Source organism: Manis pentadactyla, chromosome 14 (genome assembly GCF_030020395.1).
Source record: "Manis pentadactyla isolate mManPen7 chromosome 14, mManPen7.hap1, whole genome shotgun sequence".
Taxonomy (NCBI): domain Eukaryota; kingdom Metazoa; phylum Chordata; class Mammalia; order Pholidota; family Manidae; genus Manis; species Manis pentadactyla.
In genome coordinates this window covers 76,889,501-76,913,259 of record NC_080032.1, presented here as the reverse complement: position 1 = coordinate 76,913,259, position 23,759 = coordinate 76,889,501, and the positions used below count along the sequence as shown (strand labels likewise).

General features: G+C 36.0%; 1 protein-coding gene across 1 annotated transcript in view; it reads right to left on the bottom strand.

Annotated features, from left to right (window-relative positions):
* LOC118914484 (solute carrier organic anion transporter family member 1B3) overlaps positions 1-8,240 on the bottom strand; it is a 51,838-nt gene extending 43,598 nt beyond the window's left edge. Inside the window, exons 1-2 of the mRNA XM_036889445.2 lie at positions 8,096-8,240; positions 6,911-7,053 (exon numbers count right to left, since the gene is read on the bottom strand). Coding sequence (XP_036745340.2) covers positions 6,911-6,994 — 84 coding nt within the window. The 5' untranslated portion in view covers positions 6,995-7,053; positions 8,096-8,240. The remainder of the gene's footprint in view (positions 1-6,910; positions 7,054-8,095) is intronic.
* Positions 8,241-23,759: the final 15,519 nt, after the last annotated feature.

Genomic DNA, 23,759 nt, shown 5'->3' with positions numbered 1-23,759 from the left:
CCTAGGGTAAATATATAACTTATCATATAAACCAGAATACTTTTTAGAGCAAAATGGGTGATCGAAAATAATTTTAGGCTTAGAATATTTTTGAAATTTTACTGATCAATGAATTGGTTATTAATATTCTAATTTTTCAAATAAAAACTATATATCCAAGTAAATTAAAGAAAACATTAAAATATGTCTTTTCCTTGCTTGCTTCAGTATGAAAAATAGTACACAGTGGATTACCTTGGTAGATTTTTATGTATACCAATATGTATCCATGTATATCCATGTACTTTATTCAGATTCTTATGAGTATCTGCCCTATTTCATGTCACTTTTATTTTCCTGAAGGACATTTTCATTTGTTCTTAAACATTTTAGTTTACTAAAAAAAGTATCTGAAGTCTTCCACAAAATTGCATTTTTTGATTACTAAATTTGAAATTGTTGAAATATTCAATTGATTTTTCTCTGTAGATCATATATTTAATATTGAAAATATTCTCTTGATAAGCCAACAGCAAATTGTGCTAAATGGGAACATTCTCAAAATTAAAAAATATACTGACCTACGTATGGTATATCAACTATACTTCCATTAAAAAATTATATTGACCTATGTGCATTTTTCATTCTGAATGTCACAGATATTATCATTTTTTCCTCTCTTCAGAGTAACATTTAAAAAAAAATACTTACATAAGAAAAACTCATGTGTTACATTTATTAATTTTTTTTAACATAATCAACTTTTGTGGCTGGAAAACCATAGGTATTTTCAATTACTTTTTGTTCATATACAGAACATAAGTTTATCCAATTCATATAGTACCTGTATTAAAATAATTTTTCCATATGTCAAGATATTCTAATGCACAATTCTAGAATTTCAAAATCAATTTTGTACATTATGTGATCTCTAATCAATTAATTTGATCAGCTCTTTTCCTTTCATTCTGTTTGCAAATTTTGTTTTCAATGATTGAAATATTCTAAAATGTTAAAAATGGAAGATTTTGACTATTCATTACACACTTTGAAGAATTTCAACTTTTGTGGAAAATACAATGATAATTTATAGAAAATATTTTAATACCATATATTACAGAATATGTATTAATATTTATTAACGTACATAAATTATAGTTATATAACTACTATATTAATATATCAATTTTTAAGTATATTCAATATCATTGAAGGACACTTGTTTGTATGATCAAGAGCAGTTTCTTCCCAAATTTTATATTTTAGTTAGTCACATATATATCTGTAAATGTTGATAATGATGATATATCATTCACTTGGTAAAATAACCCACATCGGACACAACTAATATTATATGTGTATTACAATAAATTCTAAGGACATTTTGTTTCATTGGTTTTTTTTAATAACTTGGTTTCTACTACAGCACTCATGGTCCAGTAAAAGTTGTATTTGTATGAGCACCACAAGAAAACATATTTATTGCTGATGTTGAATTTTTAAGTTATACATCATATTTTCAAAAATATCAAAAGTTTCACCTTTGAAGGATAAATTTCCAAAGGCTTTGTTTTGATTCTATGAACTGAATTAAAAACAAAGTCAAATCATTATCACTTAACTGATTTTCTATTTGAAACATATAATAACACGGATATAAAACTATAGTAACTTAACTGTTTGCAAAATTTTTTCCTTCTGATAAAGCCAGCACATTAATAGCTATCACTTTAGTTATTATTCTTAGGAATGATAAGTCAGCCAATTTAGAACATAGGATGAGTGTACAGAAGTATTATATGTTTGTTGCAATTTAATTAAACCTTCATTGTTTTCACATTATTATTCTTAAAGTTCTTACTTTTAAAAACTTGTTTATTTTTCATGTCAATTTGGTGATAAGTCATTCTTTTAGCTTGTTTTACTGGTGTACAAAAATTATTTTGGCTGAATATTACAAATTGTTTTTAATCTCTCTTTAATTTCAACTACCTCTTGAAAAACGCCTCTAACACTTTTCCCACCTTTCAGGGACAAGTTATACAGTTTTAATTTCAGAATATTTATACTCTAAAATTATTGTGCTATTTGCTTTACTGAAATAAAATGATTTCTTTCTCATCTGCAAACTGTACAATTGCTTAGAATTTCTAGTTAGTGTGTTTTGTGAATATCATCTTATTAGCTCTCAAATTCCATATGTTTTAATTCTGAATTGAATGTATTGTAGGTTTAATATACTATTTCCAAATGAGACTGGAAGATAATTTACTGATGCATTTCAGAAAAACTAGGCTTTTGATACATTTTTTCCTCTCTTTACTTGGTTTTATTTCATATGTGGATTCTATATCTCACATTTTCCACCTTCTTTTTCCTTATACCTCCCATTCACTGCACTGTTATTCTTAGCAAAAGCAGAAATCCATTCATGCACTTGGTGTTCATGTAATGATATTCCATGAAATTGGTAAGCAAAAGATATTAGGAGTGGTTGCATTTAAATAAAAACAAAATAAACTTTAAAAAATATGTCAAAAGAGGCAAAAAAAAAACCCAAAACCACTATAGAATGATAAAAGGGTCAATTGACCAGGAAGATATATACATATGATATCAGAGTGCATACATATACAAAGCAAACACTGACACAGCAGAAGGAAGAACTAGACTAGCAATACAATAATAATAATGGTCTTTAAAACCTCATTTCAAGTAAGAGACATAACAAGATAGATCAATAAGGAAATGGAGAACTTGAACAACACGACAGACCAAATGATCCTAAAAGACATATACAGAAAGTACCACCCAACAACAGCAAAATATACATTCTTCTTAAGTGTATGCATATCTTTCTCTGAGATCTATCATGTTAGGTCACAAAATAAATCTTAACAAATTTAAGAAGACTGAAATCAGACCAGACCAAGCATCTTTTCTGCCCCCAACAGAATGAAACTAGAAATCAATAGCAGAAGGTAAACTCGAAAATCCATAAATATATGAAAATTAAGCAACACACTCTTGAATAACAATGGGTCAAATTAGAACTCAAAAAGGAAATTGAAAAATACTCAAAACAGACAAAAATGAAAATACAACATACCAAAACTTATGGAACACATCAAAAGCAGTATTAATAATTTCATAGCAATAAGCACCTACATAAAAAGAAGGAAATAAAGGTCTAAAATAAACCAACCAACTTTATATACCAATAAGCTACAAAAAGAAACAAAGTTAGCAGAAGGCAAGAAATAAAGATTAGAGTAGAAGTAAATGAAATAGAAAATAGATAAACAATAAGAAAAATCAATAAAACCAAAAGTTGGTGTTTTGAAAAGACAAAAATTGATAAAACCTTAGTTAGACTAAAAGAACGAGAGTATATTCAAATACAATAAGAAATGAAAGAAGAGACATTCTAATTGATGCCACAGAAACATAAGGGTGCTTTAGGACTTCTATGAAACATTTTTCAAACAAACTGGATAACTAAAAAATAGAAGAATAAATTACTAGAAACACAAACTTTACCAAGACTAAATCATGAAGAAACTGAAAAGTCTTAATAGACTTCTAACTAGTACAGATATTGAAATAGTAAACAAAGCCTCCCACCAAAGAAAATGCTAGAACTAGATGGCTTTCATTCTACTATGAGCCCAATTACCCTGATGTATCAAAGTCAGACAAACACATCACAAGAAAACTACAAACCAATATCCCTGGTAAATATTGATGTAAGAATCCTTAACTAAAATAGTAGGAAATAGAATCCAATAATGCATTAAAGGATCATACACCTTGATCAACTAGAATTTATACCTGGAATGCAAGTCTGGTTCAACATATGAAAATCAATCAATGTAATATACCACATTATCAAAATGAAGGACAAAAACACGATAATTTCAAAAGATGCAGAGAAAGCATTAGACAAAATTCAACACCCTTTCATGATAAAATCACTCAACAAACTAGGAATAGGAGAAAACTACTTCAACATAATAAAGATCATATATTTGAAAAGCTCATAGCTATCATTATAATGGTAAAACACTGAGATTGAAAGTGTAACTATATAATGGTAGTTACATATGAAAAGCTAACATATAATGGTAAAACACAAAAGACTGAAAATCTTTCAGTTTTCCTCTAAGATCAGGAGCAATGCAAGTATGCCAACTCTTGCCTTGTCTCTTCTATTCAACTTTGTACCATAAGCCCTAAATGGAGTAACTAGGCAAGTAAAATAAATACCAGGTATACAAATCACAATTGAAGAAGTAAAATTGTCCCTGTTTTCAGATGACATGATCTTATTAGAGAAAACTCTAAAGACTCTATTAGAAAGTTCAAATAAAGAAATTCCTCTCTGAGGCTGGCAGCACTCCACATTCTTTGAGTGTATCCTTTGCCTTAAATAAAGCCTTCTTTAAGCTGCTCAACTTACTGCATTTTTTTCTCTGCACTCTTCCAAGCCGTTTGGGAGATTAATAGGAAACCCTTTCCCAGTGGTAAGTGTCTTTGTTACGTCAATATTCATTCAGTTTTCTAGAATTAAGCAAAGTCTTATCTCTCCATGTTCTACTTCAGACAAGTAGGGAAGGGCTACTAATATATCTGATTTGGGTTTGCAAGTTCCTGTTGCCTGAGTGACCCAGAAGGTGCTGCAGCTGTACAATCATGCTTTTTTGTAAAACTGTCCCAAAATCTCCTTTCTTTGCTTTGGGGAAGTTCTCAGAATATAATCTTACTCCATCCAGTGCTCTGTGGGTCTCCCAAATTTGGGGTGGTTGGGACTTAGTTCCCATGATGTGCAGTTTCAAGCAGACACTGGACGCCAGGTGACTCTGGCTTTAGCAGTTAGCAAGGGATTTACTCTATGCTGAGAGAGAGTTCAATGAACTTCCCTTTTTTAACTCCGTTCTTTCTTGCTTTCTACTTCCTGCTTAGCTGCTGACACTTGCTTCTACTCTTGTTTTAGTGAATCCTTTCTTGCTAGAACTTGTTCTACCTGATCAGGAATTCTTTCCCAATCAGAGTTGAGAACCCTCCTTGTCCAGGTTGAGGTTTCACTAGTGCTCAGGGAGAGACTGCCCCCGATGCAGCTGCCCACAAAACTATACTATTCTTATCAAAAAGTATCTATTATCTATTTTTCACTTTTGTACATTTCTAATTGCCGTGTCCATACACACAGGTCACTAGCAGTATGTGTATGTGTGTGCCTGAGCACATAAACAAGTGTAAGAATCCCATGATTGCTTAATACTACATTATTTAGTCTGAAGGTGAATTTTTAGAACTATAGAATAAGGAACATGATTGAATAGTCCACTTATAAATCCCTGTTTACCAGAACGTTTTGAGGGTACTAATATTATGGAAACCCACAGTTTAGAGATACTGAGTAGAACTGAGAGCATGGGATTTGGAATCTAACCACCTGTGTTCCTACCTTAGCTCCATCACTTCCCAGGTTTGCGACCTAGAGGAAGTCATTTGCCTTCTCTGTATTTAAGTTTTTTTATCTGTAAAAGAGAGATAATAGCATCTGGCTGACAGAATTGTCATAAGGAATAAATCCACGAATAGAAGTAGAGCACAAGAACAGTGTTTGACAAATAGCAAGTGCTCAATAAATGCTAGGTACCATTGTTATTATGGCTTCTGTGGTCGTCATTATTGGCTGCAATCAACATACTTTACACACATTGCTAGGTTGCTGACTCCTAGCTCTTTTCTCCAAATATGCTGCTAGGGACCACTCTGGCAACTGGCTTCAGCTAGTTTGTTGTCACCTTGTTATTTATGTCCAAATGAAGTTATTGTAACCCTCAATGTTTAACAGCAGAAATAATCCAGCATATCACATTACCCTCAGACAACAGAATGCAATACAACTGCATCAACCAATACCTTTTCCCTGAAGACTGCCGTTCTGCTTAAATATTATTCAAATATCAGAACAGTCTTTACCAGTAATCTGAAAACAAATACATTTCATGTTCCCTGGACAGAGTTAAAATAAAAGGAACTTATTTAACATTACTGCAATGGAGCCTAAGCTCTGTGGTCTTTATTCGGCTAGATAAGATTACAACTTTGAGGAAAGCACTTAAAATATTGGTAAAAGGCAGTTGTGATTGACTTTTTAAAAATCTTTAAATTTCTCTATGGGGGTTTAAAGGCTTTGACTTGGGTTCAAGGGTGTTCAGTTTACAAGCTAATTGACTTCCGGCAAACTTCTCACTTTCCTGGTCTTGGTTTCCTCAGTGCTGTGCTCAAGGAGTATGTTTACCTGTCTGTGAAAATCCCCATAAAGTCTACATCATTTAGTGTCTCAGTTTTATGATAAAAGAAGAGACAAAATTATTATTTTTATTTACCTTCATACAGAAAAATTAAATGGCTTTCCTAAGTCTGCAACTAGGTCTTTTATCCAAGTGTATTGATGGTTGTTTTAGATCTCTTCTCCATCAGACTGTATTATTTATGTTATTAGAGTTAAAAATTCTGTTCTAATAAAAAATTAAATAGGTCAAATGATTCATAAGACTGATTCATATTTTTTATAGGTCAGTTCTGAAATATTTTTTTACCTATTATGCATTATACAAAAGACCTCTTTTATTTTAATCACATCTATAAATATTTTTTGGTCCATCAAGGACCAAAGAGAAGATAGTAAAGGTTTTCTAAATTTTCAGCATGAATAAACTGTTACCCATCAGAAATGTCACCAAATAAATACCTTTTTCAGGTATGAAGACTTACAACAAGATATGGATCATAATGATAATAATATTTTAATGTGTGCTAATTTGAAGTACAATGTTCTTTTTAAAAACTGGTTGCCTTTTCTTTAAAGAAAAAATCCCTCTTTGTTTATTTTAGTTTGGAAATAGGAAACTCATTCTACCTTGAATCCATCACAGCATCTTTTTCTCCTTTTCCTTGAAGGTTGTTCCTCTTCTGACTTATTGAAATGTTGATTTGGGTCCATTATTGAACTACAGATATGTGGATGTTTTCAACTATTGATGTTTGGTTTGAAATGATCACCTATTCAGGGAGAAAAGGAGTAATTTATTTCACATTAACACAATACAATTCATAAATAAGAAAGGTGCAAAGTCAACAGCAATCAACCCGCCAATCCACTGATTGATATCCATTCACGGCCTCTGAGTCTTTAGTTTGTACCAGGAACTGTGCTGAGCAGACTTTTTTTCCCTATCATTCGATCACATCTAAAATTATTTAGAAAACCTCATTCTTTTCCCTGAGTCAAAGTTGAGTTGAAACAAGGAAAGTAGAGTTCAGTAAGTGACTTTCAGTCACGTTCCATTTCTTGATGTCTTTCAACTAACTCTTCACCTTGATGAGGAAAATATTAAACAAGGCCGTCAAGGTCAGCAAACCGCTTTTTCCCTCCGGTTGGCAAAGCACTCCCAGCTCCCTCTCCCCTCCTCTGGGCTCCTCTTTTGCTCTGCACATGCAGAAATGCCACATATCAAAATAATATAAATTGCCCCCACCCCCTTGTTTGTGCTCAGGGCTCAGACCTTGGGAGATCACTCCCCTCTGGGCCCGCTGGTATAAAATAAACCTCAGCACTCCAAGACTCCGAGTGACGCTTGGTTCTTCATCAGCGATCCAGTCCAGGCTTTCCAGTACTTTCCGTAACAACCTCACATTATTCAGTTAAGACGGAATCAAAGAAGTAGGAAGTAAGTCTAATAATTCTATGTAGTTAGTGAAATAATTGCCTTGTAGCAATGTTTGAGAAGATAATCAGAAGTTCATTTTTTTCAGACTTGAAGTTTCACTTGTCTAGAAAGTAACAGGATTTAAGAACAGAATTTTGAACTTTACTACTAAGTTAGAAAGGTCTGATTTTCAGAGTATACAAACCTGAGACTCATCTAGTTCCAGAAGGGATACTTAATACCTTCTAAGGGCTTAGAACCTAAGTGTGTAGAAGACAAAAAGCATAAAATGTGTAAATATAGATCATGCCCATCAATTATTTTTTTCCTTGAAATTTGTTGAAGTATCTCACATAGAAGAAACACTGAAGTTAGAGAATCTCAAAGGTTCTTACCTGGACTTAGAATCCTATGGTAACAGCAACAAGGCCATCCCTTCATTTGTTGTTCAAGTTTCTCTTTAAGTTAGCTTTCTCTTATCAGTCCAATGATGATTAACTATCTTATTAGGTCATTGTCCTAGGTAATGGGAGAAAATTAACTAGCTAGTCCAACAGCCTGTACCACACTCTGGTATATTAAAGGTTCTACATTTTGTGCCGGTCTTAATCTATCAATGACCAATGTCACGGTTGGCCCCTTGTAGTTATAATGATCGCAAGTAACCCTTCAGCAATAACCATCAGGGAACTTTTAAAAAATAAAGATTTCATTCTTACAGGACCTGGAAATTACGTAGCAATCTTGGGGCCACACAGTGAGGTCATAGGTAGAGAGTGAGAAAGAGGGCAGGGGTCTGAGGTTTTGCTTTTACTGGGGTCAAGGGTCGAGTCTAGGATGTCACTGCCTCTCTCTTTATTGGCAGATTTACAACCAAATTTACAAGGATGCATGAAATTCGGTATTTAAAGCTCTGGAAGAGTTAAAAAAAAAAAAAGTGGCCCAAACAGTTACTGAAATCAACCAAAATTGCTCAAACTTAGTAGTCTCAGTAGGGCAGAGGTGGCCTGGCTCTTTACCTAGTCACGAGGCTGATAGTTTTTATTCCAGAAAGCCCTCTTTGAAGTGGATGCCTCTTTGAAACCAAAGCTCAAATCACATGCATTATAAAAAAAAAAAACAACTGTCATGACCTACACTACATTATATTAATAAGACGTCAGTTATAAATTATTTTTATGTGAAAGCTCAACTACTTTATTTCTGAGAATACCTTACATTTGTTTGCTTAATTAAGTTAGTTGTGTAAGATTTTTTTCTTTAAAAGTACAAATACAACAGATTATCCAAGGTACTTAAAACTTTTCAGAATAGAAAAGAATTCAAGGTAATTTTTTGTATGTGTCTACAGGTTACTTTTTCATTCAAAAGATAAAATATATTATTTTTGCTGGATCCTTGGGTGCAGTTCTAATATGATGTGGATGGGCTCTAGATGCCCCATATAGAAGAGTGCCAATTCATTACAAGATAATGAATGAATTTTACCTGACAATTTTAAAATCCGACAAAAAGACTATTCTGTATGAAAGATTCCTTACTCAAAGTTTGAAGAAAGAAAAGTTACATAGTTTCCTTTTATTGATTTAGTTTTTAGAGAAGGGGAGAGCTTGAACCAAATAAAAGTTTTCTTGAAGAGGGATGACATTTCATTCATTCATTTATTCATTCAAACATTTTTGACTTCCTACTATACCTCTATACCTCAACCTCTGGGCTCTGTTCTGGAGGTATACTAATGTAAATAAGATTCAAATCCATCTCCTTTCACATGAACAAATATAAATATAAACACATACATATATAGCTATTATATAGAGAACTCATATGTAATAGTATGAATTATACATTAAATATTACATATACTGCATATTGTATAGAGAACTCAACTATCGTACAATGCAAAAATATATGTTTGTATATATACATATATCAATGTAAGGATGCATATATGAAAACATTATTACTCCTTATTACTTCTGCAAGGACAATTGCTGATTCAGTTGCAACAATATACTCAGGTCTATATGCCAGTTGATAGATTAGTTTTATCCTGATTATTCTTGGAAGTATTGAAATCATGGGAAGAACCAGAGGGTGTGGAGATGGAGAAGGGCTGGGAAATCCTTATTTTCCAATTAGGGGAAACTGAGAAATGTAGACCCAGAGCCAGGAAGATTAGGGACTGGGATCCCAAGTAGTCATTGGCTGAGTCAGAATATAGCAGTCCAGGCCATCTCCTACGGCCAAAATATTCTGGTTGAGTTGACCAAGATTATGTCTTTTTATATAAAAAAATAAGCACTTTAGTTAATTTCTGTGTAACTGTAGATTTTGAAACCACTGTGGCAGACCTAGAGGACACTTTCAATTGTTTTTTGTGAACTTCTCTATCATTCAGAGTGGGAATACAATTCAGATATTCCCAAGGCAATGATTTTCTCTTCAAGTTTATATTCTATCCAAGGCACATCACCTTATTTTGAGACAACTATATAGAAGGAATGAAGGTGAAACAGTACAAATTAACTAAATTTTTGTAATCGCTAAAACTGGTGAAATTCTAGTGTCTTTCCAGAGATCAAAGACTATTTTCCATTCCCTTCTTTCCAAAAGACTGATAAGTACTAATCGTATCATTCTTCTTCTGTAGCTTGTTGAAAAATGAAAGTGGTCAGAGGCAAGAACAGTTCTTTTTAGATCAATATTATGCTAAAATTAATGGGTCCATAGAATTGTAAATTTGCCAAAAATAATCTATTGATATTTATTTCAGAGATAATCATCAAAGTTCATTTAACATATCATAGTCCTTGAAATCTGATAACCTTTGATGCCAATTTGTCTCTGCTATTTACTAGCATGAGATTAAGCAGGTTATTTAAACTTCCTGAGCACCAATATGCTCATTTGTAAAGTACAAAGACAATACTTGGGGTAAGGATTAAATCATGTATGTAAAGTGCTATATATTATATAATACCTAACATTATAGATTAATACCTAATACTGAATAAGATACATTGTATGACATTTGGGTATTATAGACATTTAAAGCGATTAATTCATATCAAATGAGTAAAAGGAAAATCTCTAAGACATGTGTCCAGAAATCTTTTCCAACAGCTTTTATTCCCAGAGTTCTCAGGTGGGAGCCACAGGCGTATTATAAGAGGGAGCCTTCAGTCTCAAAGCAAACCTGCTGCTGCCTGCCTGCCACCCCTTCCTTGGCAGGGGGCAAGAGGTGGCTCCAGCAGGCCGTGTGCTCAGGACAGAACCCCGCATCTCTTTACCACCAATGCGAGAGCCCTGGCATCACCATAATCAATCTCCTATGGCCATCAGCTCTCATATTTGTCAGCACCACAAGAAGGTAGGGATTGCTTTCATCGCCTCCTGTCTGATCCCCACATGGCTCTGAGCATCCCTGTTTGTGCCTCTCATCTCTTATCCTTCTCCCAGCCCTGAACTGAGATTCTTCTCCTGAGCTCTTTGGTCCTCATGGTAACCCCAAGTTGCCCTGATTTCTTTTTTCCTTTACCTTCTTGCTCTAACCTGAATCTGGCCTTTCCCTGAAGACACTAGCATTCTGTGACCCACGGAGCTGCACTATAATATGTGTTCCATATTGCTCCACACCAGACGGACTGGCACGTCAGTTTGCCTTACTTTGGTACTTCTTTTCCATTTCCACTCCCTCTTCCCTCAGAACGCATAGTTTTGAATCTCATCTCCAAAGATTCTGTCACTTACCCTTCTTGCTGGAATCATCTCCCATCCTTGAGTCACTCCCCCTTATTCCATGAGTTTTAGCTCTTGGTTCAAAGTCAGTCTCTTAAAATATTACCACTGTCCTAATCATTGGTGGTTTCAATGACCATGAAGAGACTCCTCCTAATACTCTGGCTTTTTGGTTTTTTAGCCTTCTTTCCTCCAACGATCTTGTTTCTCCCCACTCCAAGGGATATACCCTAGACCTCATCACACCAAAGACTATAACCTCTTCATAATGTCAGTTTCAAGGATTGAGTCACTACTGTCTATTTCTCCAGTGCACACTCTGAAGTGCCCCAGAGGCTTCCACTGGCCCAGATCTATAACTCATTGATCGATTCTACCAGAGATTTCATGGATGTCCTCATTTCCCTGCATATCCAGGTTGAATTGAACGGTCATGTTAATTTCTTTCTTCCATAGATCTTCAAGTCATCTGTGATCTTTGCATCATTTTAATTGCTGGACAAAACTGCAAGCTTGTATTAAATGACACTAAAATTAACCTTGCTTGAAGTCTCAGACCACTCTGTCCATATATCCATGCTGCTGAATGTGTTCGACTTTAAATTTGTGATCATGAAGTTCAATGAGCCTTTCATTTTGCCTTAGGTATCATGCTGTGTTTTCCTAATCCATGTTTTCTTATCTGAGTAATTATTTTTACCTTTATCCTTTCCCTCAAAATGCTACCATGTCCCCACCTTCAGCTGCTGACTATTTTACTAACAAAAATGAAGATTAAAACTTCCAAAAGCTCCTTCTACCAAATCTAGCTACCTATCGCGTTAGTACCATATATTCTGCCTTTATAAGCTATTTTTGTTCTAGCTAAGGTCAACCTTCACTTGTGTACCAGATTCTCCTCTCCTTCTGTTCCCAAGGATATCAATTTTCCCTTTCTAAAGAAATGTTCCCATCAGTGTATAAACATGTGGTCACTTTCCCATCTCAAAAATCCCTCTTTTGGTTCCATTCTTTTTCCAGGGATATTCCTATTTCTGTGCTATTTTTACAGAAAAATAATCTCATCAGGCGTATCTATAATTATTGTTTCCCATTCCTTTCCTCACATTCTCCCTTGAGTTACACTTCAATCAAGTTTTTGCCCCAAACCCTCCATCACACCACTCTTGCCTGAGTCATAAATTACCTAAATGCTACATGTAAGGGTCTTCATCTGATTTGAACTATTAGCATTTTTCAGAGGTGACTATTCTCTCCTCCTGGAAATACTTTCTAGGACACTGTCTCTGTGGTTTTCCTCTTAACTCACTATTACGTTTTCCCCTCATTTACTAAATCCTTTATATATCTTTGGCCTCCTGATCGGAGTGTCTCAGGATTCAACTTATTGAATGACACTTATTTCATGAAAATTTTAGGCATCACTCCCACTTATTCCATGACAATCGCAGGATCCAATCATTGTTATTTTGGGGATCTTATCTATTCTCATATTTCTAATACCATCTATATGTTGATAATCCCAAAACTTTTATCTCTAGCCAGGACTTTACTTGTGAGCTCTAGATTTTTTTCATTGCCTGCTTACCTTCTCCCTTTAGATACGTAGCAGGCATCTCATACTTAACATTTTCCAAACTATTCTCATCATCTTCCTTTCCCAAACTTTTCCTCCTGTAATGCTTCCCATCTCAGTAAGCTGTAATTCTATCCTTCTAGTTGTACACACACACACAATATTGGAACCATTCTTGCCACTTCTCTTACACATATCAGGCTGTAATTTCAAAATATATCCAAAATCTAACTACTTTTTACCAACTTGATGGATATTACTCTTGTCTTGAATTAGTGCAACACTTTCCAAATTGCATCTCAGTTTCTCTCCTTACATGTATACCCCTCTTCCCCAACCCCACTCCCTCATGTGAATTTCAATACAGCAACCAGCATTATCATGTCAAAACAGGTTATATCATGATATAAATTGCTACAGTTTTCTAACATAGTTGTATCACTTTACGTTCTCAACAGTGGTGTATAAGAGGTGTTCCACTCCTCACCAACAGTTGATATGAATAGTCTTTTTACTTTTAGTTCTTCTAGTAGATATGTAGTGGTATTTAATTGTGACTCTGCATTTGCATTTCCCTTATATCTAGTGACGCTGCACATCATGTACTTATCTGCTATCCATCTCTGTCTCTTTCAGAGACTCTGTCTGTCTCTCTGTGAATTATCTGCTCAATTATTCTGCCCAGTATTTACAGATGTTTGTCTTCTTACTGAGTTGTAGGTGTTTTAAAGATGTCTTTAAGTAAGAGCTTTGTTGGATATGTTTGCAGTTTCAAGCCAAAAGTTTAAAATTTTGATTAAGTCTAACTTATTGTTTTCTTTACAGTTTGTGTGTCTTTGTATTCTATGTGAGAAATCTTTGCCAAAATCAAGGTAAATAAAAGTGCCTCATTTTGTTCTAGAGGTTATATATTTTTAGCTATTACTTTTAAGTTTATATTCCACTTTGAATTACTTTTGGCCTAAGGTGTGAGACGAGGGTAAATGTTCATTATTTTGCCTACTCCTATTATCACTTGTTAAATTTATTTAGCATCATTTGTTGAAGAGATTATTCCTTCCCTATTAACTTGACTTGGGATCTTCATAAAATATCAACTAAACATAAATAGGTGGGTCTATTTTCAGACTCTTTGTTCTGTTCCATTGATTGATATGTCTGTCTATCTATCAATACTGTGGGATCTTTATTACTACAGCGTCATAGTAAGTCTTTGAATCAGACAGTGTAAGTCTTCTGACTTTGTTCTTCTTTTCCAAGAATGTTGTGCTATTCTAGGTCCTTGCCACTTCAACATAAATTTTGAATCTGTTTGCCGATTTCTGAAAAAAAAAAAAATACCTCTGCTGGAATTTAGTAAGGGTTTGCAGTGATTCTATAGGTCAGTTTGAGTATAATTGGAATCCTAGAAATATTGAGTCATACAATCCATGAACATGTTATATTTTCCCTTTGTTAAGGTCTCTTTAATTTTGGCATTCTGTCGTTTTCAGTGTACAGGTCTTTCACATATTTTGTCAAATTTGTTATGCATCTCATGTTTTTATACTATTATAAATTTTATTGTTTTAATTTCAGTTTCTGATTGTTTACTGCTAGTATAGAGAATTAAAACTTATTGTATGTATATTGAACTTGTATCCTGCAATGTCACTAAACTTACTTAATGGTTCTAGTGGATTTTTTAAAATACTTCTTTTAGGATTTTTTAAATGTAGATTACCATGTTGTGTGCAAATAAAGACAGTTGCACTTCTTCCTTTCATGTTAGGATGTTTTTTTTCCCTGCCTTATTGTATAGTCAAGGACCCCCAATGTCCTTCCTGGACGATCATATCACAAAATGGAAGTGATGGGGGTAGGCATCCTTGCCTTGTTCCCAATATTAAGGGGAAAAGTTTTCAGTATTTCCCAATTATGAATGATGTTCGTTGTAGGTTTTTGTTGATATAGGTTGAAGAAGTTCCCTTCTATTTCTAGCCTTTAGAGATTTTTTACAATCACTAATAGATCACTTAACATTCAAGCCAATCAGGGTAATTTACTCATCAGTGGAATAAAGAGAAAAAATCCTAAACTTATGTTATCATCTCAAAAGATGCAAAAAAGACATTTGATAAAATTCTTGATTCATTCATGATCAAAATATTGAGAAGACTGACTAGAACATCCTGAAGGTAATAAATATTATCTAGCAGAATACCTATATGATCATTATAATTCACTACATTTCCATTGAACATCAATGTATTAATGGATAGGGAGAAAATAAAGGGATTGACAAAGTGGACATCAACAGAATGAGTTTGGAGGATGGGTGTACTGGGAGTAATCAAGGGAATGAGATGAAGAAAAAAAGTAAAAATCTTAATTTATAATTTCAGAGCAATTCCAGATGATGGTAAATACCAGAAAATGGCTACAGGTTGGATGTCTGAAGTGGAATGGAGGAGTACATATTTCCCACTGTTCAACAAGATATAGAAATGCTCCTAATGTTGGTCTGGGTTGAATCTTCAGGGCAGTGCTATGCAGAAACACTCTCTGTGATGATGAAAATATTCTGTAAGTGCACTTTCAACTGTAGTAGTAACTAGCTACATGTGGCTATTGAGCACTTCAAGTGTGGCTCGTGTAATAAAGGAACTGAATATTTTAAGTTTAATTAATTAATTTAAATTTAAGTAGCCCATGTAGCTAAGTGGCTACCTAATTGGACAGCACAGTTTCAGGATATCAATTTGCACCATGGTTGAGGTGGAGCAGTAGAAGAATGTGCCTTTTCTCAAAAAAATCTCATTTAAACCATTCCTAAGTCTTTTACCTTTAATCTAATTTTTTTCAAGGCCTGAAATAAACCAAATCATTAGGCTACTCAGAAACAGAGGGGATACGCAATGCTGTACATGCCTAGTTTCTTACGTTATTTCTCTCTTTCCTCTTTTTTCTTTCCCCTTCATTTCTTGCTATGTCTCAGGCTCAAGCTTCAAGCACAGTCAGAAACATAATAATCACTCAATATGTGGTAGTTATTATAATAGACCTTTGCTTGTGATAAACAGTACCATAATAGATACCCTTTTATGCAAATATTTGAATGCATCTATGATTATTTCTATACTATACTATCCTAGAATCAAAAGTATTGATTCAAATAGTGTAAGCTTTTCAAAGCTCACTTTTCAAATTGCTTTCCAGAAAGATTCTACCTTCCTTTTATATTGTACCTTAGTTTGTATCATCAGCTGCATCAATGTTGGACAGTCAGCTGCAAAATGGAGTCTATTGTTTCACTTTGCATTTATTTGGTTATAACCACATTCATGCTAATTCCATTGGACCTATTGGCAGAGTCCTCTAATATATTTCATATTATAGATATCCTCAGCTCTCCCTAGTTCTCTTGGTCTCAAACTCAGAATAATATTTTTTCATACTCAAATGGCAAAAATGTGTGTTCTCTTGAATAGTACCAGTAAAACATTTGGTTTTCTGCAACAGATGTCCTGACTGGCTCTGTTTTCTGATATATACTTCACATAACAGACCACAAAATAAATATCTTTTCTCCTGGAAATTACAGCTCTCTATAGAGCATTCTCAAGTCGTTGGCTCTCATGTGACATAACAAAGACCAGTCACAATCCCCAAGATTGTTTCTGGAACAACAGAATTCTCTCTCCTCAACTACTGCTATTCAAGTGCCTCTGGAACTCCAGCTATGCTCTTACCTCCCTGGGTCGCCTTGCCCGTTGTACTCAGGCCTGTAAGGGTCTTCTGTTTCCCATGGACTTCTTCACGGCTTCAGAACTTTTCTCTAACTGTCTAACAATTTTCATAACACGACACTCTAGTTAGTTTCATCAATCATTCCAAAAGCTAGGACTAGAGAGAGAGAGCTGGTAGGTTTTGGAATAAAGAAGGGCTCCATGGACAGGAGCTGACATTATACCAACAAGTCAGAAACAAATACAAAGATCCAAGTAGAGGTCACCTGGGGAGGACTGATGACTGTGAAATTCTCCAGCCAGTAGATGGAAGCAGACTCCTATCTGTAAAGACAGAGACTGTTAAACAGGTCGCACTTCTGTCCTCATCCAGCACTTTGCATCAAAAGCAGCTTTCATTCCCCAGGAAGCAGCTCTTTCTTGGGTAATAATACTCATGCAGCCACTAATCCCTACCCAGAGGGATTTAACCCATGCCTAGGACATTACAGTAGTTTTCTATGGAACTTCAGGTTAGGTGTAGTAAACATAATGAAAGAGTAAAAAGCATCATGATCGTTTTTTTAATGGTAATAAATGAATTGTGTTACAGGTTTAAATGAATTCTGTTCTTGTCCCATCCTCCCTGAAAGACGGTACTAGTTGGCCTCAGGTCAGGAAGGCAGGACTGCCCCAGGAAGGGCAAATCCACAGCAGCAGGTAAAGGAGAAAGGGGGAAGGCATATGTGATGTAGTAAAGGAGATGATGTCGCATGTGAGCTCCGCGAGGGCAGGGATATATACGATGTTTGTTTCCAAGGCTAACACAGATACTCACTGAACAAAATCGTGAATGATTAAATACATGTTTGGTATCTCTTCTCAGGATTTGCTATCTCAGGAGTGTCTCTGGTAAAATTTATGTAATATATACATGAAGGTTGAGGGGCAGTGGGCAATAATGATGGAGGAGGCTTCCAAAGATATCCATGTCCTGATCCTTGGCACCTGTGAATGTGAATTCACATGGCGGAAAGGACTTTGCAAATGTGATTGAGTTAAAGGATCTCTAATATAGGGAAAGTATCCTGCATAATCAGGATGGGCCCTAAATGTAATAAAAAATGTCCTTTAAGAGGAAGGTAGTGGTAGTTATGCCTACAGTTAGAAGAGAAAGTGATGTGATGATAGAAGCAGAGACTGGAGCTCTATGATTTGAACATGGAGGAAGAAGCCAGAAGCCAAGGAATGCAAGAGGTTTTAGGAGCTGAAAAGAGCAGGAAGGATTTTCCCTCTGAGCCTGCACAAGGAACCAGCTCTGCGTGACACCTTGACTTTATGCAGTGAAGCCACCAAATTTGTGATACTTTCCCAGCAACAGGAAAATAACAGAGGTGGCACTGCCTTCTACACCTCTCCTCTCTTCCTCTGCTGGCCTCCACATACTGACCTCTTTCAGAGACTGTCAGTAGTGAAATGTTCAGTTAAGCGTCCTTGAATATTGTATACCCAAAGTCTCCTGTGGCTAGGGTTTTGTGGTTAAGTGTTGCAGTACCATATCCAGGATTTAAGGTTCATAGGTTGGGTTCCAGTTACCTACACATCCAATGAGCTGGCATTTCTACTATTAATAGCTACTTTAAACTCTTTCCACTTATATTATTATAGTAAATTATTATGATCTTGGTGCCTATGAGGGTGCATGGATATCTAACCATGGGAACATAACCGACCAATGGTCTCATGTACATTTCATGCCATTTGTTATTTCCTTCTTAAAGGACTAATACACATGATATCCTGAAAATAATCTTAGTTTCTTCTCTTTATGATGCCCCACTCTAGAAATGATCTTAGTTGTTGACCATCATTTCAGTTAGCCCATTCTCTTCTAAAAAATTGAATCTGCTTTATCTACTATCACCTCAGGTTGAGATCCTGTTACATACGGGGTGTGTCAACTCAATCACAATGATATCAGTCAGTCAGCCACAGATATTCTATTTTCCCACAGGTTCTGGTTGCTATTCTACCCATCTTTGATGACCCTGGAGATAAGGTCTGATGAATCTCTGTGGATGAAGGAGAAATTAGTGCAGTAGTTCAGAACACAGAGTGACTACAGTCGGCCTGGGTTTAAATTCCAGTTCTTTCAGTTAGGAACTCTGTGACCTGGTCAAATTACTAAAACATGTCTCAGTTTTTCTCATCTGTGAACTAAGAATAATACCTGGCTAATAGATAGTTGTGAAGATTAAGTGAATACTTGGGTTATTTAAAATGATTGGAGCCACAAATCTCACTTATTTTAAACTTGTATTTCTATGAAAGGTCTAGGCAAATACATACAGATAGGAAGTAGATTAGTGGTCGACAGGGAATCCGGGTTGGGGGAAGAGTAAGGAGTGACTGACTGCTATGGGGTACTGGGTTTTTTTTGGGGGGGGGGTTGGAGAGAGCATAATTCTGTGAATATAAAAAAAGCTACTGAATTGTACACCTTAAAATAATGAATTTTATAGTTTGTAAACTTTATCTCAATTAAAAAAAACAACTCTGGCACATTGTATTGGCTATTATTTTTAATTATTATTGTAATCAGTGTGTCTGGTCAGCCTCTCCAGGTGCTGTAAGTGAATTGTGACCCCCCTGCCCCCGCCAAATTCACAAGTTGAAGCCCTAACACTCAATGTAACTGTATTTGGAGATCGAATTCTTAGGAAGGAACTGAAGTTAAATGAGATCTTAAGGGTGGCGTCCTGATTCAGGGAGTGGTAGCCTTATAAGAAAAGGAAGAGGTCTCTCCCCCGACCTTATCTCTATTTCTCTCCCTCCTCTCACACTCAACTGATTCATTTGAGGTGTATTTATAGGGCAGCATTCATATGCTAAACAGCATGCTCAGTGCCAGGCATCTATACCAACAAATAAGTTATGTTCTTGTCCTCAAGAAGCTCACACACTAATTACTGATAAACTGAGTATCCTTGGGGTGGGCTGCTCCCCCAGTAATATTCTTGCTCATACCTGGACACACTATCAATCCTAAATTTCTCATAACAAAACTGAAGAGTAACGAAAATGTTTGAATTAAATGCTAGGGGATCAGGAAAAGCAGGTGCTGGGAGGGGTTTTGTGTAATAACTTACTGATCTTTGCTTTCTGTTCCTCTGGATCACTGCAGTGGTCAGCAAACTATATATTGTGGGCCAAATCTAGCCCCTTGTTGGTTTTTGAAAATAAAAGTTTATTGGAAAACAGCCACATTAATTTATGTATCGTCTCTGGCTGCTTTCACACTGCAATGTCAGAGTTAAGTGGTTGTGACCGAGATCATATGGCCTACCTTATAAGGTGTACTACGTGACCCTTTTTCAGAGAAAGGTCTCTAACCCCTGCTTTTAAGGATTTTATCTTCTTCTAGCTATTGGTCTTCCTATTCATGGTGGGCTCCATATTAAAACTTAAAACAGGTAAAAATCTACAATATCAATTATTTAATGACTAGACTCAGACCAGGCCTGAGCCTTCTCTCTCACTGACCTACATCCCACTCTCTTAGTCAAATTTTCTGTCTAAGGAACCCTTCTCTACCAGGTTAATGACATTAAGACCTACCTTATCTTTAACTAATGGTCCCATATAATTACAAGAATGAAGTCTTTTCCTTAGAGTTCTTCCCATACTCACAAAGCCACAAATACACAGAGCAATGAAGTAGTTACTTTTTTTTACAGATAAATTAAGTTTGAATATCTATGGTTAAAGTAGAAATGTGTCCAATAAGACAGCTCAAGATTAGAGATGTCACTTTTAGGAGTCATGCAAAAACATCTTATAATATAGAAGAAATTACTTGGGGAAGGATGTACGTATGAATACAAACACCATGGAAACTGGGAAGAGATGGCAGTGAAGGAAAAGCCTGAGAGGCAGCAGTCAGAGAAGCAGGAAGGAATCTAAGAAAGAATGCAGTCACATAGGCCAAGAGAGCTGCTGCCATAAGGTAAAAAGAGTTAAAGGCATTGAATGCTAAACCAAAATTTTAAAAAAATGCCTATAAGCATATTGAGTTGGAGACTTTGTCATCTGGAAATTAGAGTGTAGAGTAGAATGAACACATGTTGAGCTCTGGCAGACAGCACATCCTGGTCATCACAGGACACAGTAGCTCCTTGGTTAGAGTGTGGATTTGAACCCCGAGTTGGCTACGTACACTCTGTGACTTTGCGGAAATAAGTTAACATCTTTAAGCCTCCATGTCCTCTTCATCTGTAACACAGGGGTAATCTTATACACATCCAGAATGCTCAGATTGTTACGAGACCTGCGAAGACCAGGTTCTTGAGTTTCAGTGCCACAGAAATGAGCACTGAACTTGAAGGAAAGAGAGCAGGTATGGTTTATTAAAGACAGCTTTTATACAAGGGAGCAGACAGAGGGAGAAGTCAGGCCCCCTGGAGAGGGGATGGTGCAGGGTTTATAAAGGCAACCTTTTAAGGTCCAGGGTTTCAGAGATGTGACAACGATTGATCTTCCTTGACATTTTCACACCAATATGTCTCAGGGTAAGGCATTACTTTGACACATAACAGACATCAGTTTACAATCTCACAGTCTGTTAGCCAACAGGTGCCTAAAAAGAATGTTAATGGTAAATTGTCACTGGTCAAGTTAACCTAAAACTTTTGCTTTATCAAGTGCTATTCTAAGAATATGTTTTCAAGTTAGTTGCAGGTCCCAAGACAGAGGCTCATTCCAAAATGGGGTCCCTCTTGTTCAGTTCCTGCCTGCTTCAAGATCATTAAAGGAGGCTATATATTTAGAGAGTTAGCACAATGTCTGTTCATAGTAATTCATGAATAATCATTGAAATTCTGTAGAAATATTTATGGAAAACTGGTTATAACAAACGAAGAGGGCTAAGACAGTAGAGGGAGAGAGTAGGATCAACAAAGAGTTGTTTTTCTTTCTTTTTTCTTTAATATTTAGTAGTGGAGACAAAGGAACTTACCATTAGTGGAAATACTATATAAGAACATAGCTGAAAACTGAAACAGCACTTTATTTCAGAACTTTAATAAGTTTCCTATGTTTAGAAGTCAATGATTTGAGCATTGTTGAGCCTACAATTTGGAGAAATGGGAGGCATGGAAATAGCAGGCAGGAGAAAGGGAGCAGGCACAGGGGCCTATGGGTGTCAACTGATACCCCTGGCTATATGGGAAAGTCCTAGGGACTACAGACCGTTTAGATGATGGCTACGAAATCAGAGGGCCCCCCACCCCATCATGAGAGTGACCGGATTCCCCGAGGTGTGGTGAAGTGGGCAAGAGGGTAGGTGATGTCCAGGTACAGATATGGCACTTTGTCAACTGCCAGGCAATCCAGGCCCAGATTCAGAACGCCAAAGATTCCCTTTAGGAAAGCACAGTGACCAGCGCTCATCACTAGCAGAATTGAACTAAATGAAATACTTTCAAAATGGCCAGAGTTCGAGCAGGGTGTTTTCTTGGTTTTTTTTTCAATATGTATTTCTGAATAAGGCAAAAACAGATGCACTTGTTAGCCTCCTGAATACTTTTCTGTCTTGGAATTGGAATCTTTTACTACTTTGGATTTTGCTTATGAAGCATGGAGTATGTTCCAATCACCACTGGCCTCAGGCATGAAATAAATCAATGCCAGGATTTTAAAAATATGGACTTAATCCAAGCTGACTTGGCCCTAAAGCAGTCTATAACTGAAGATGGAGCTGAAACTGCCTTTGGAGGTTGAATGTTGGAAAATGCACTCTAGTAAAGGGTCTTGTGTGTAGATGTACCTCGGCAACCTCAGCAGTGAAGTCCAAATAATTGTAAATGATATCGTAAGAAAGCCTTTCTATACAGAGTCACTTCTGTAAACCTAAAAGTTGTTAGCTTCCCTATGTGACATCTATTTACACATTGTTTAGGGGCAAATTGATTCTTTTTTAGTTGAGAAGAAGCCTTCTACATCCCCAAATCTTTCCTCAGTTGTGTTACCTCTCTCACATCTGGGATGTTGTATTCAGCCATTGGTCCTCTTCTGTGCCAAGTTCATTACAGCAGGGAACAACAATAAGTAAATCAGCAAGAAGATGGAGATTAAGGAGGGATAGCTGCTCTAAAGAGAAGGAAGATTAATGGGAGAGGGACAGTGCGTGCTATTTCAGATAGTGCGGGCAAGGAAAGCCTCCAAGGGGCTGGCATGCTAACAAACAGGGAGTGAGGGGTCAAGTCACAGGGACTCAGGACATGCAAAGATGCCGCCAAAGGGGCTGCTTGATGTGTTGCAGAAGGGAGGCCCTAGTGGAGCCCAGGGAACAGGGGAGGAGCAGGAGCTAATGAGATGAGTGTGTTAGCTGTGCTTAGGTTATGTAAGGCCTGTAATACCCTAAGGTATGTGCTATATAAGCATGTGTGCTTCATTTACAAAGTTACCAGGGTTTCTCAGACTAGTTTTTATCCCGGGTCAGTCTACCTTGAACTCCAAAAGCCTTGATTGTCAACTCAGGTCAGTCAATGACAGTTCTTGGTGGAGAGATCACAGGACAAGTCAAGGCACCCAGGTTTTCCGTCTGTAATGGAAGGAAATCATTGATCTTGACAGTTCTACGGAATCAAGAGGAAAAAAATGTATATGCTAAAATGCTTTATAGACTGTACAGAAATATGCCAAATACAGGATTATAGAGTAATGCTGCAAGATAAAATATACATCTAAATTGAATTTGAGTCTTTCTGGGGAAAAAATGATTTGTATTGTGCACCAAATATCCTGGCTACTTAGGCAATTGAAAACAGTGCTTTTCATTATTTAGTATGTTTTTTAGAATGTTCACAATTGCTAAAAATTGGTAAAACTTTCAAAACATTTAATCCACTTCTACTTCCACACTTGCCTATCTGTTATTCTATTCTTGCCAAATTCCTTCTGAAGTGATTTCAAAAAGAGTTTAGAAATTTCAGAAAGAATTATGTAAGGTGTAATTTTATTAATATTGTTGTCAAT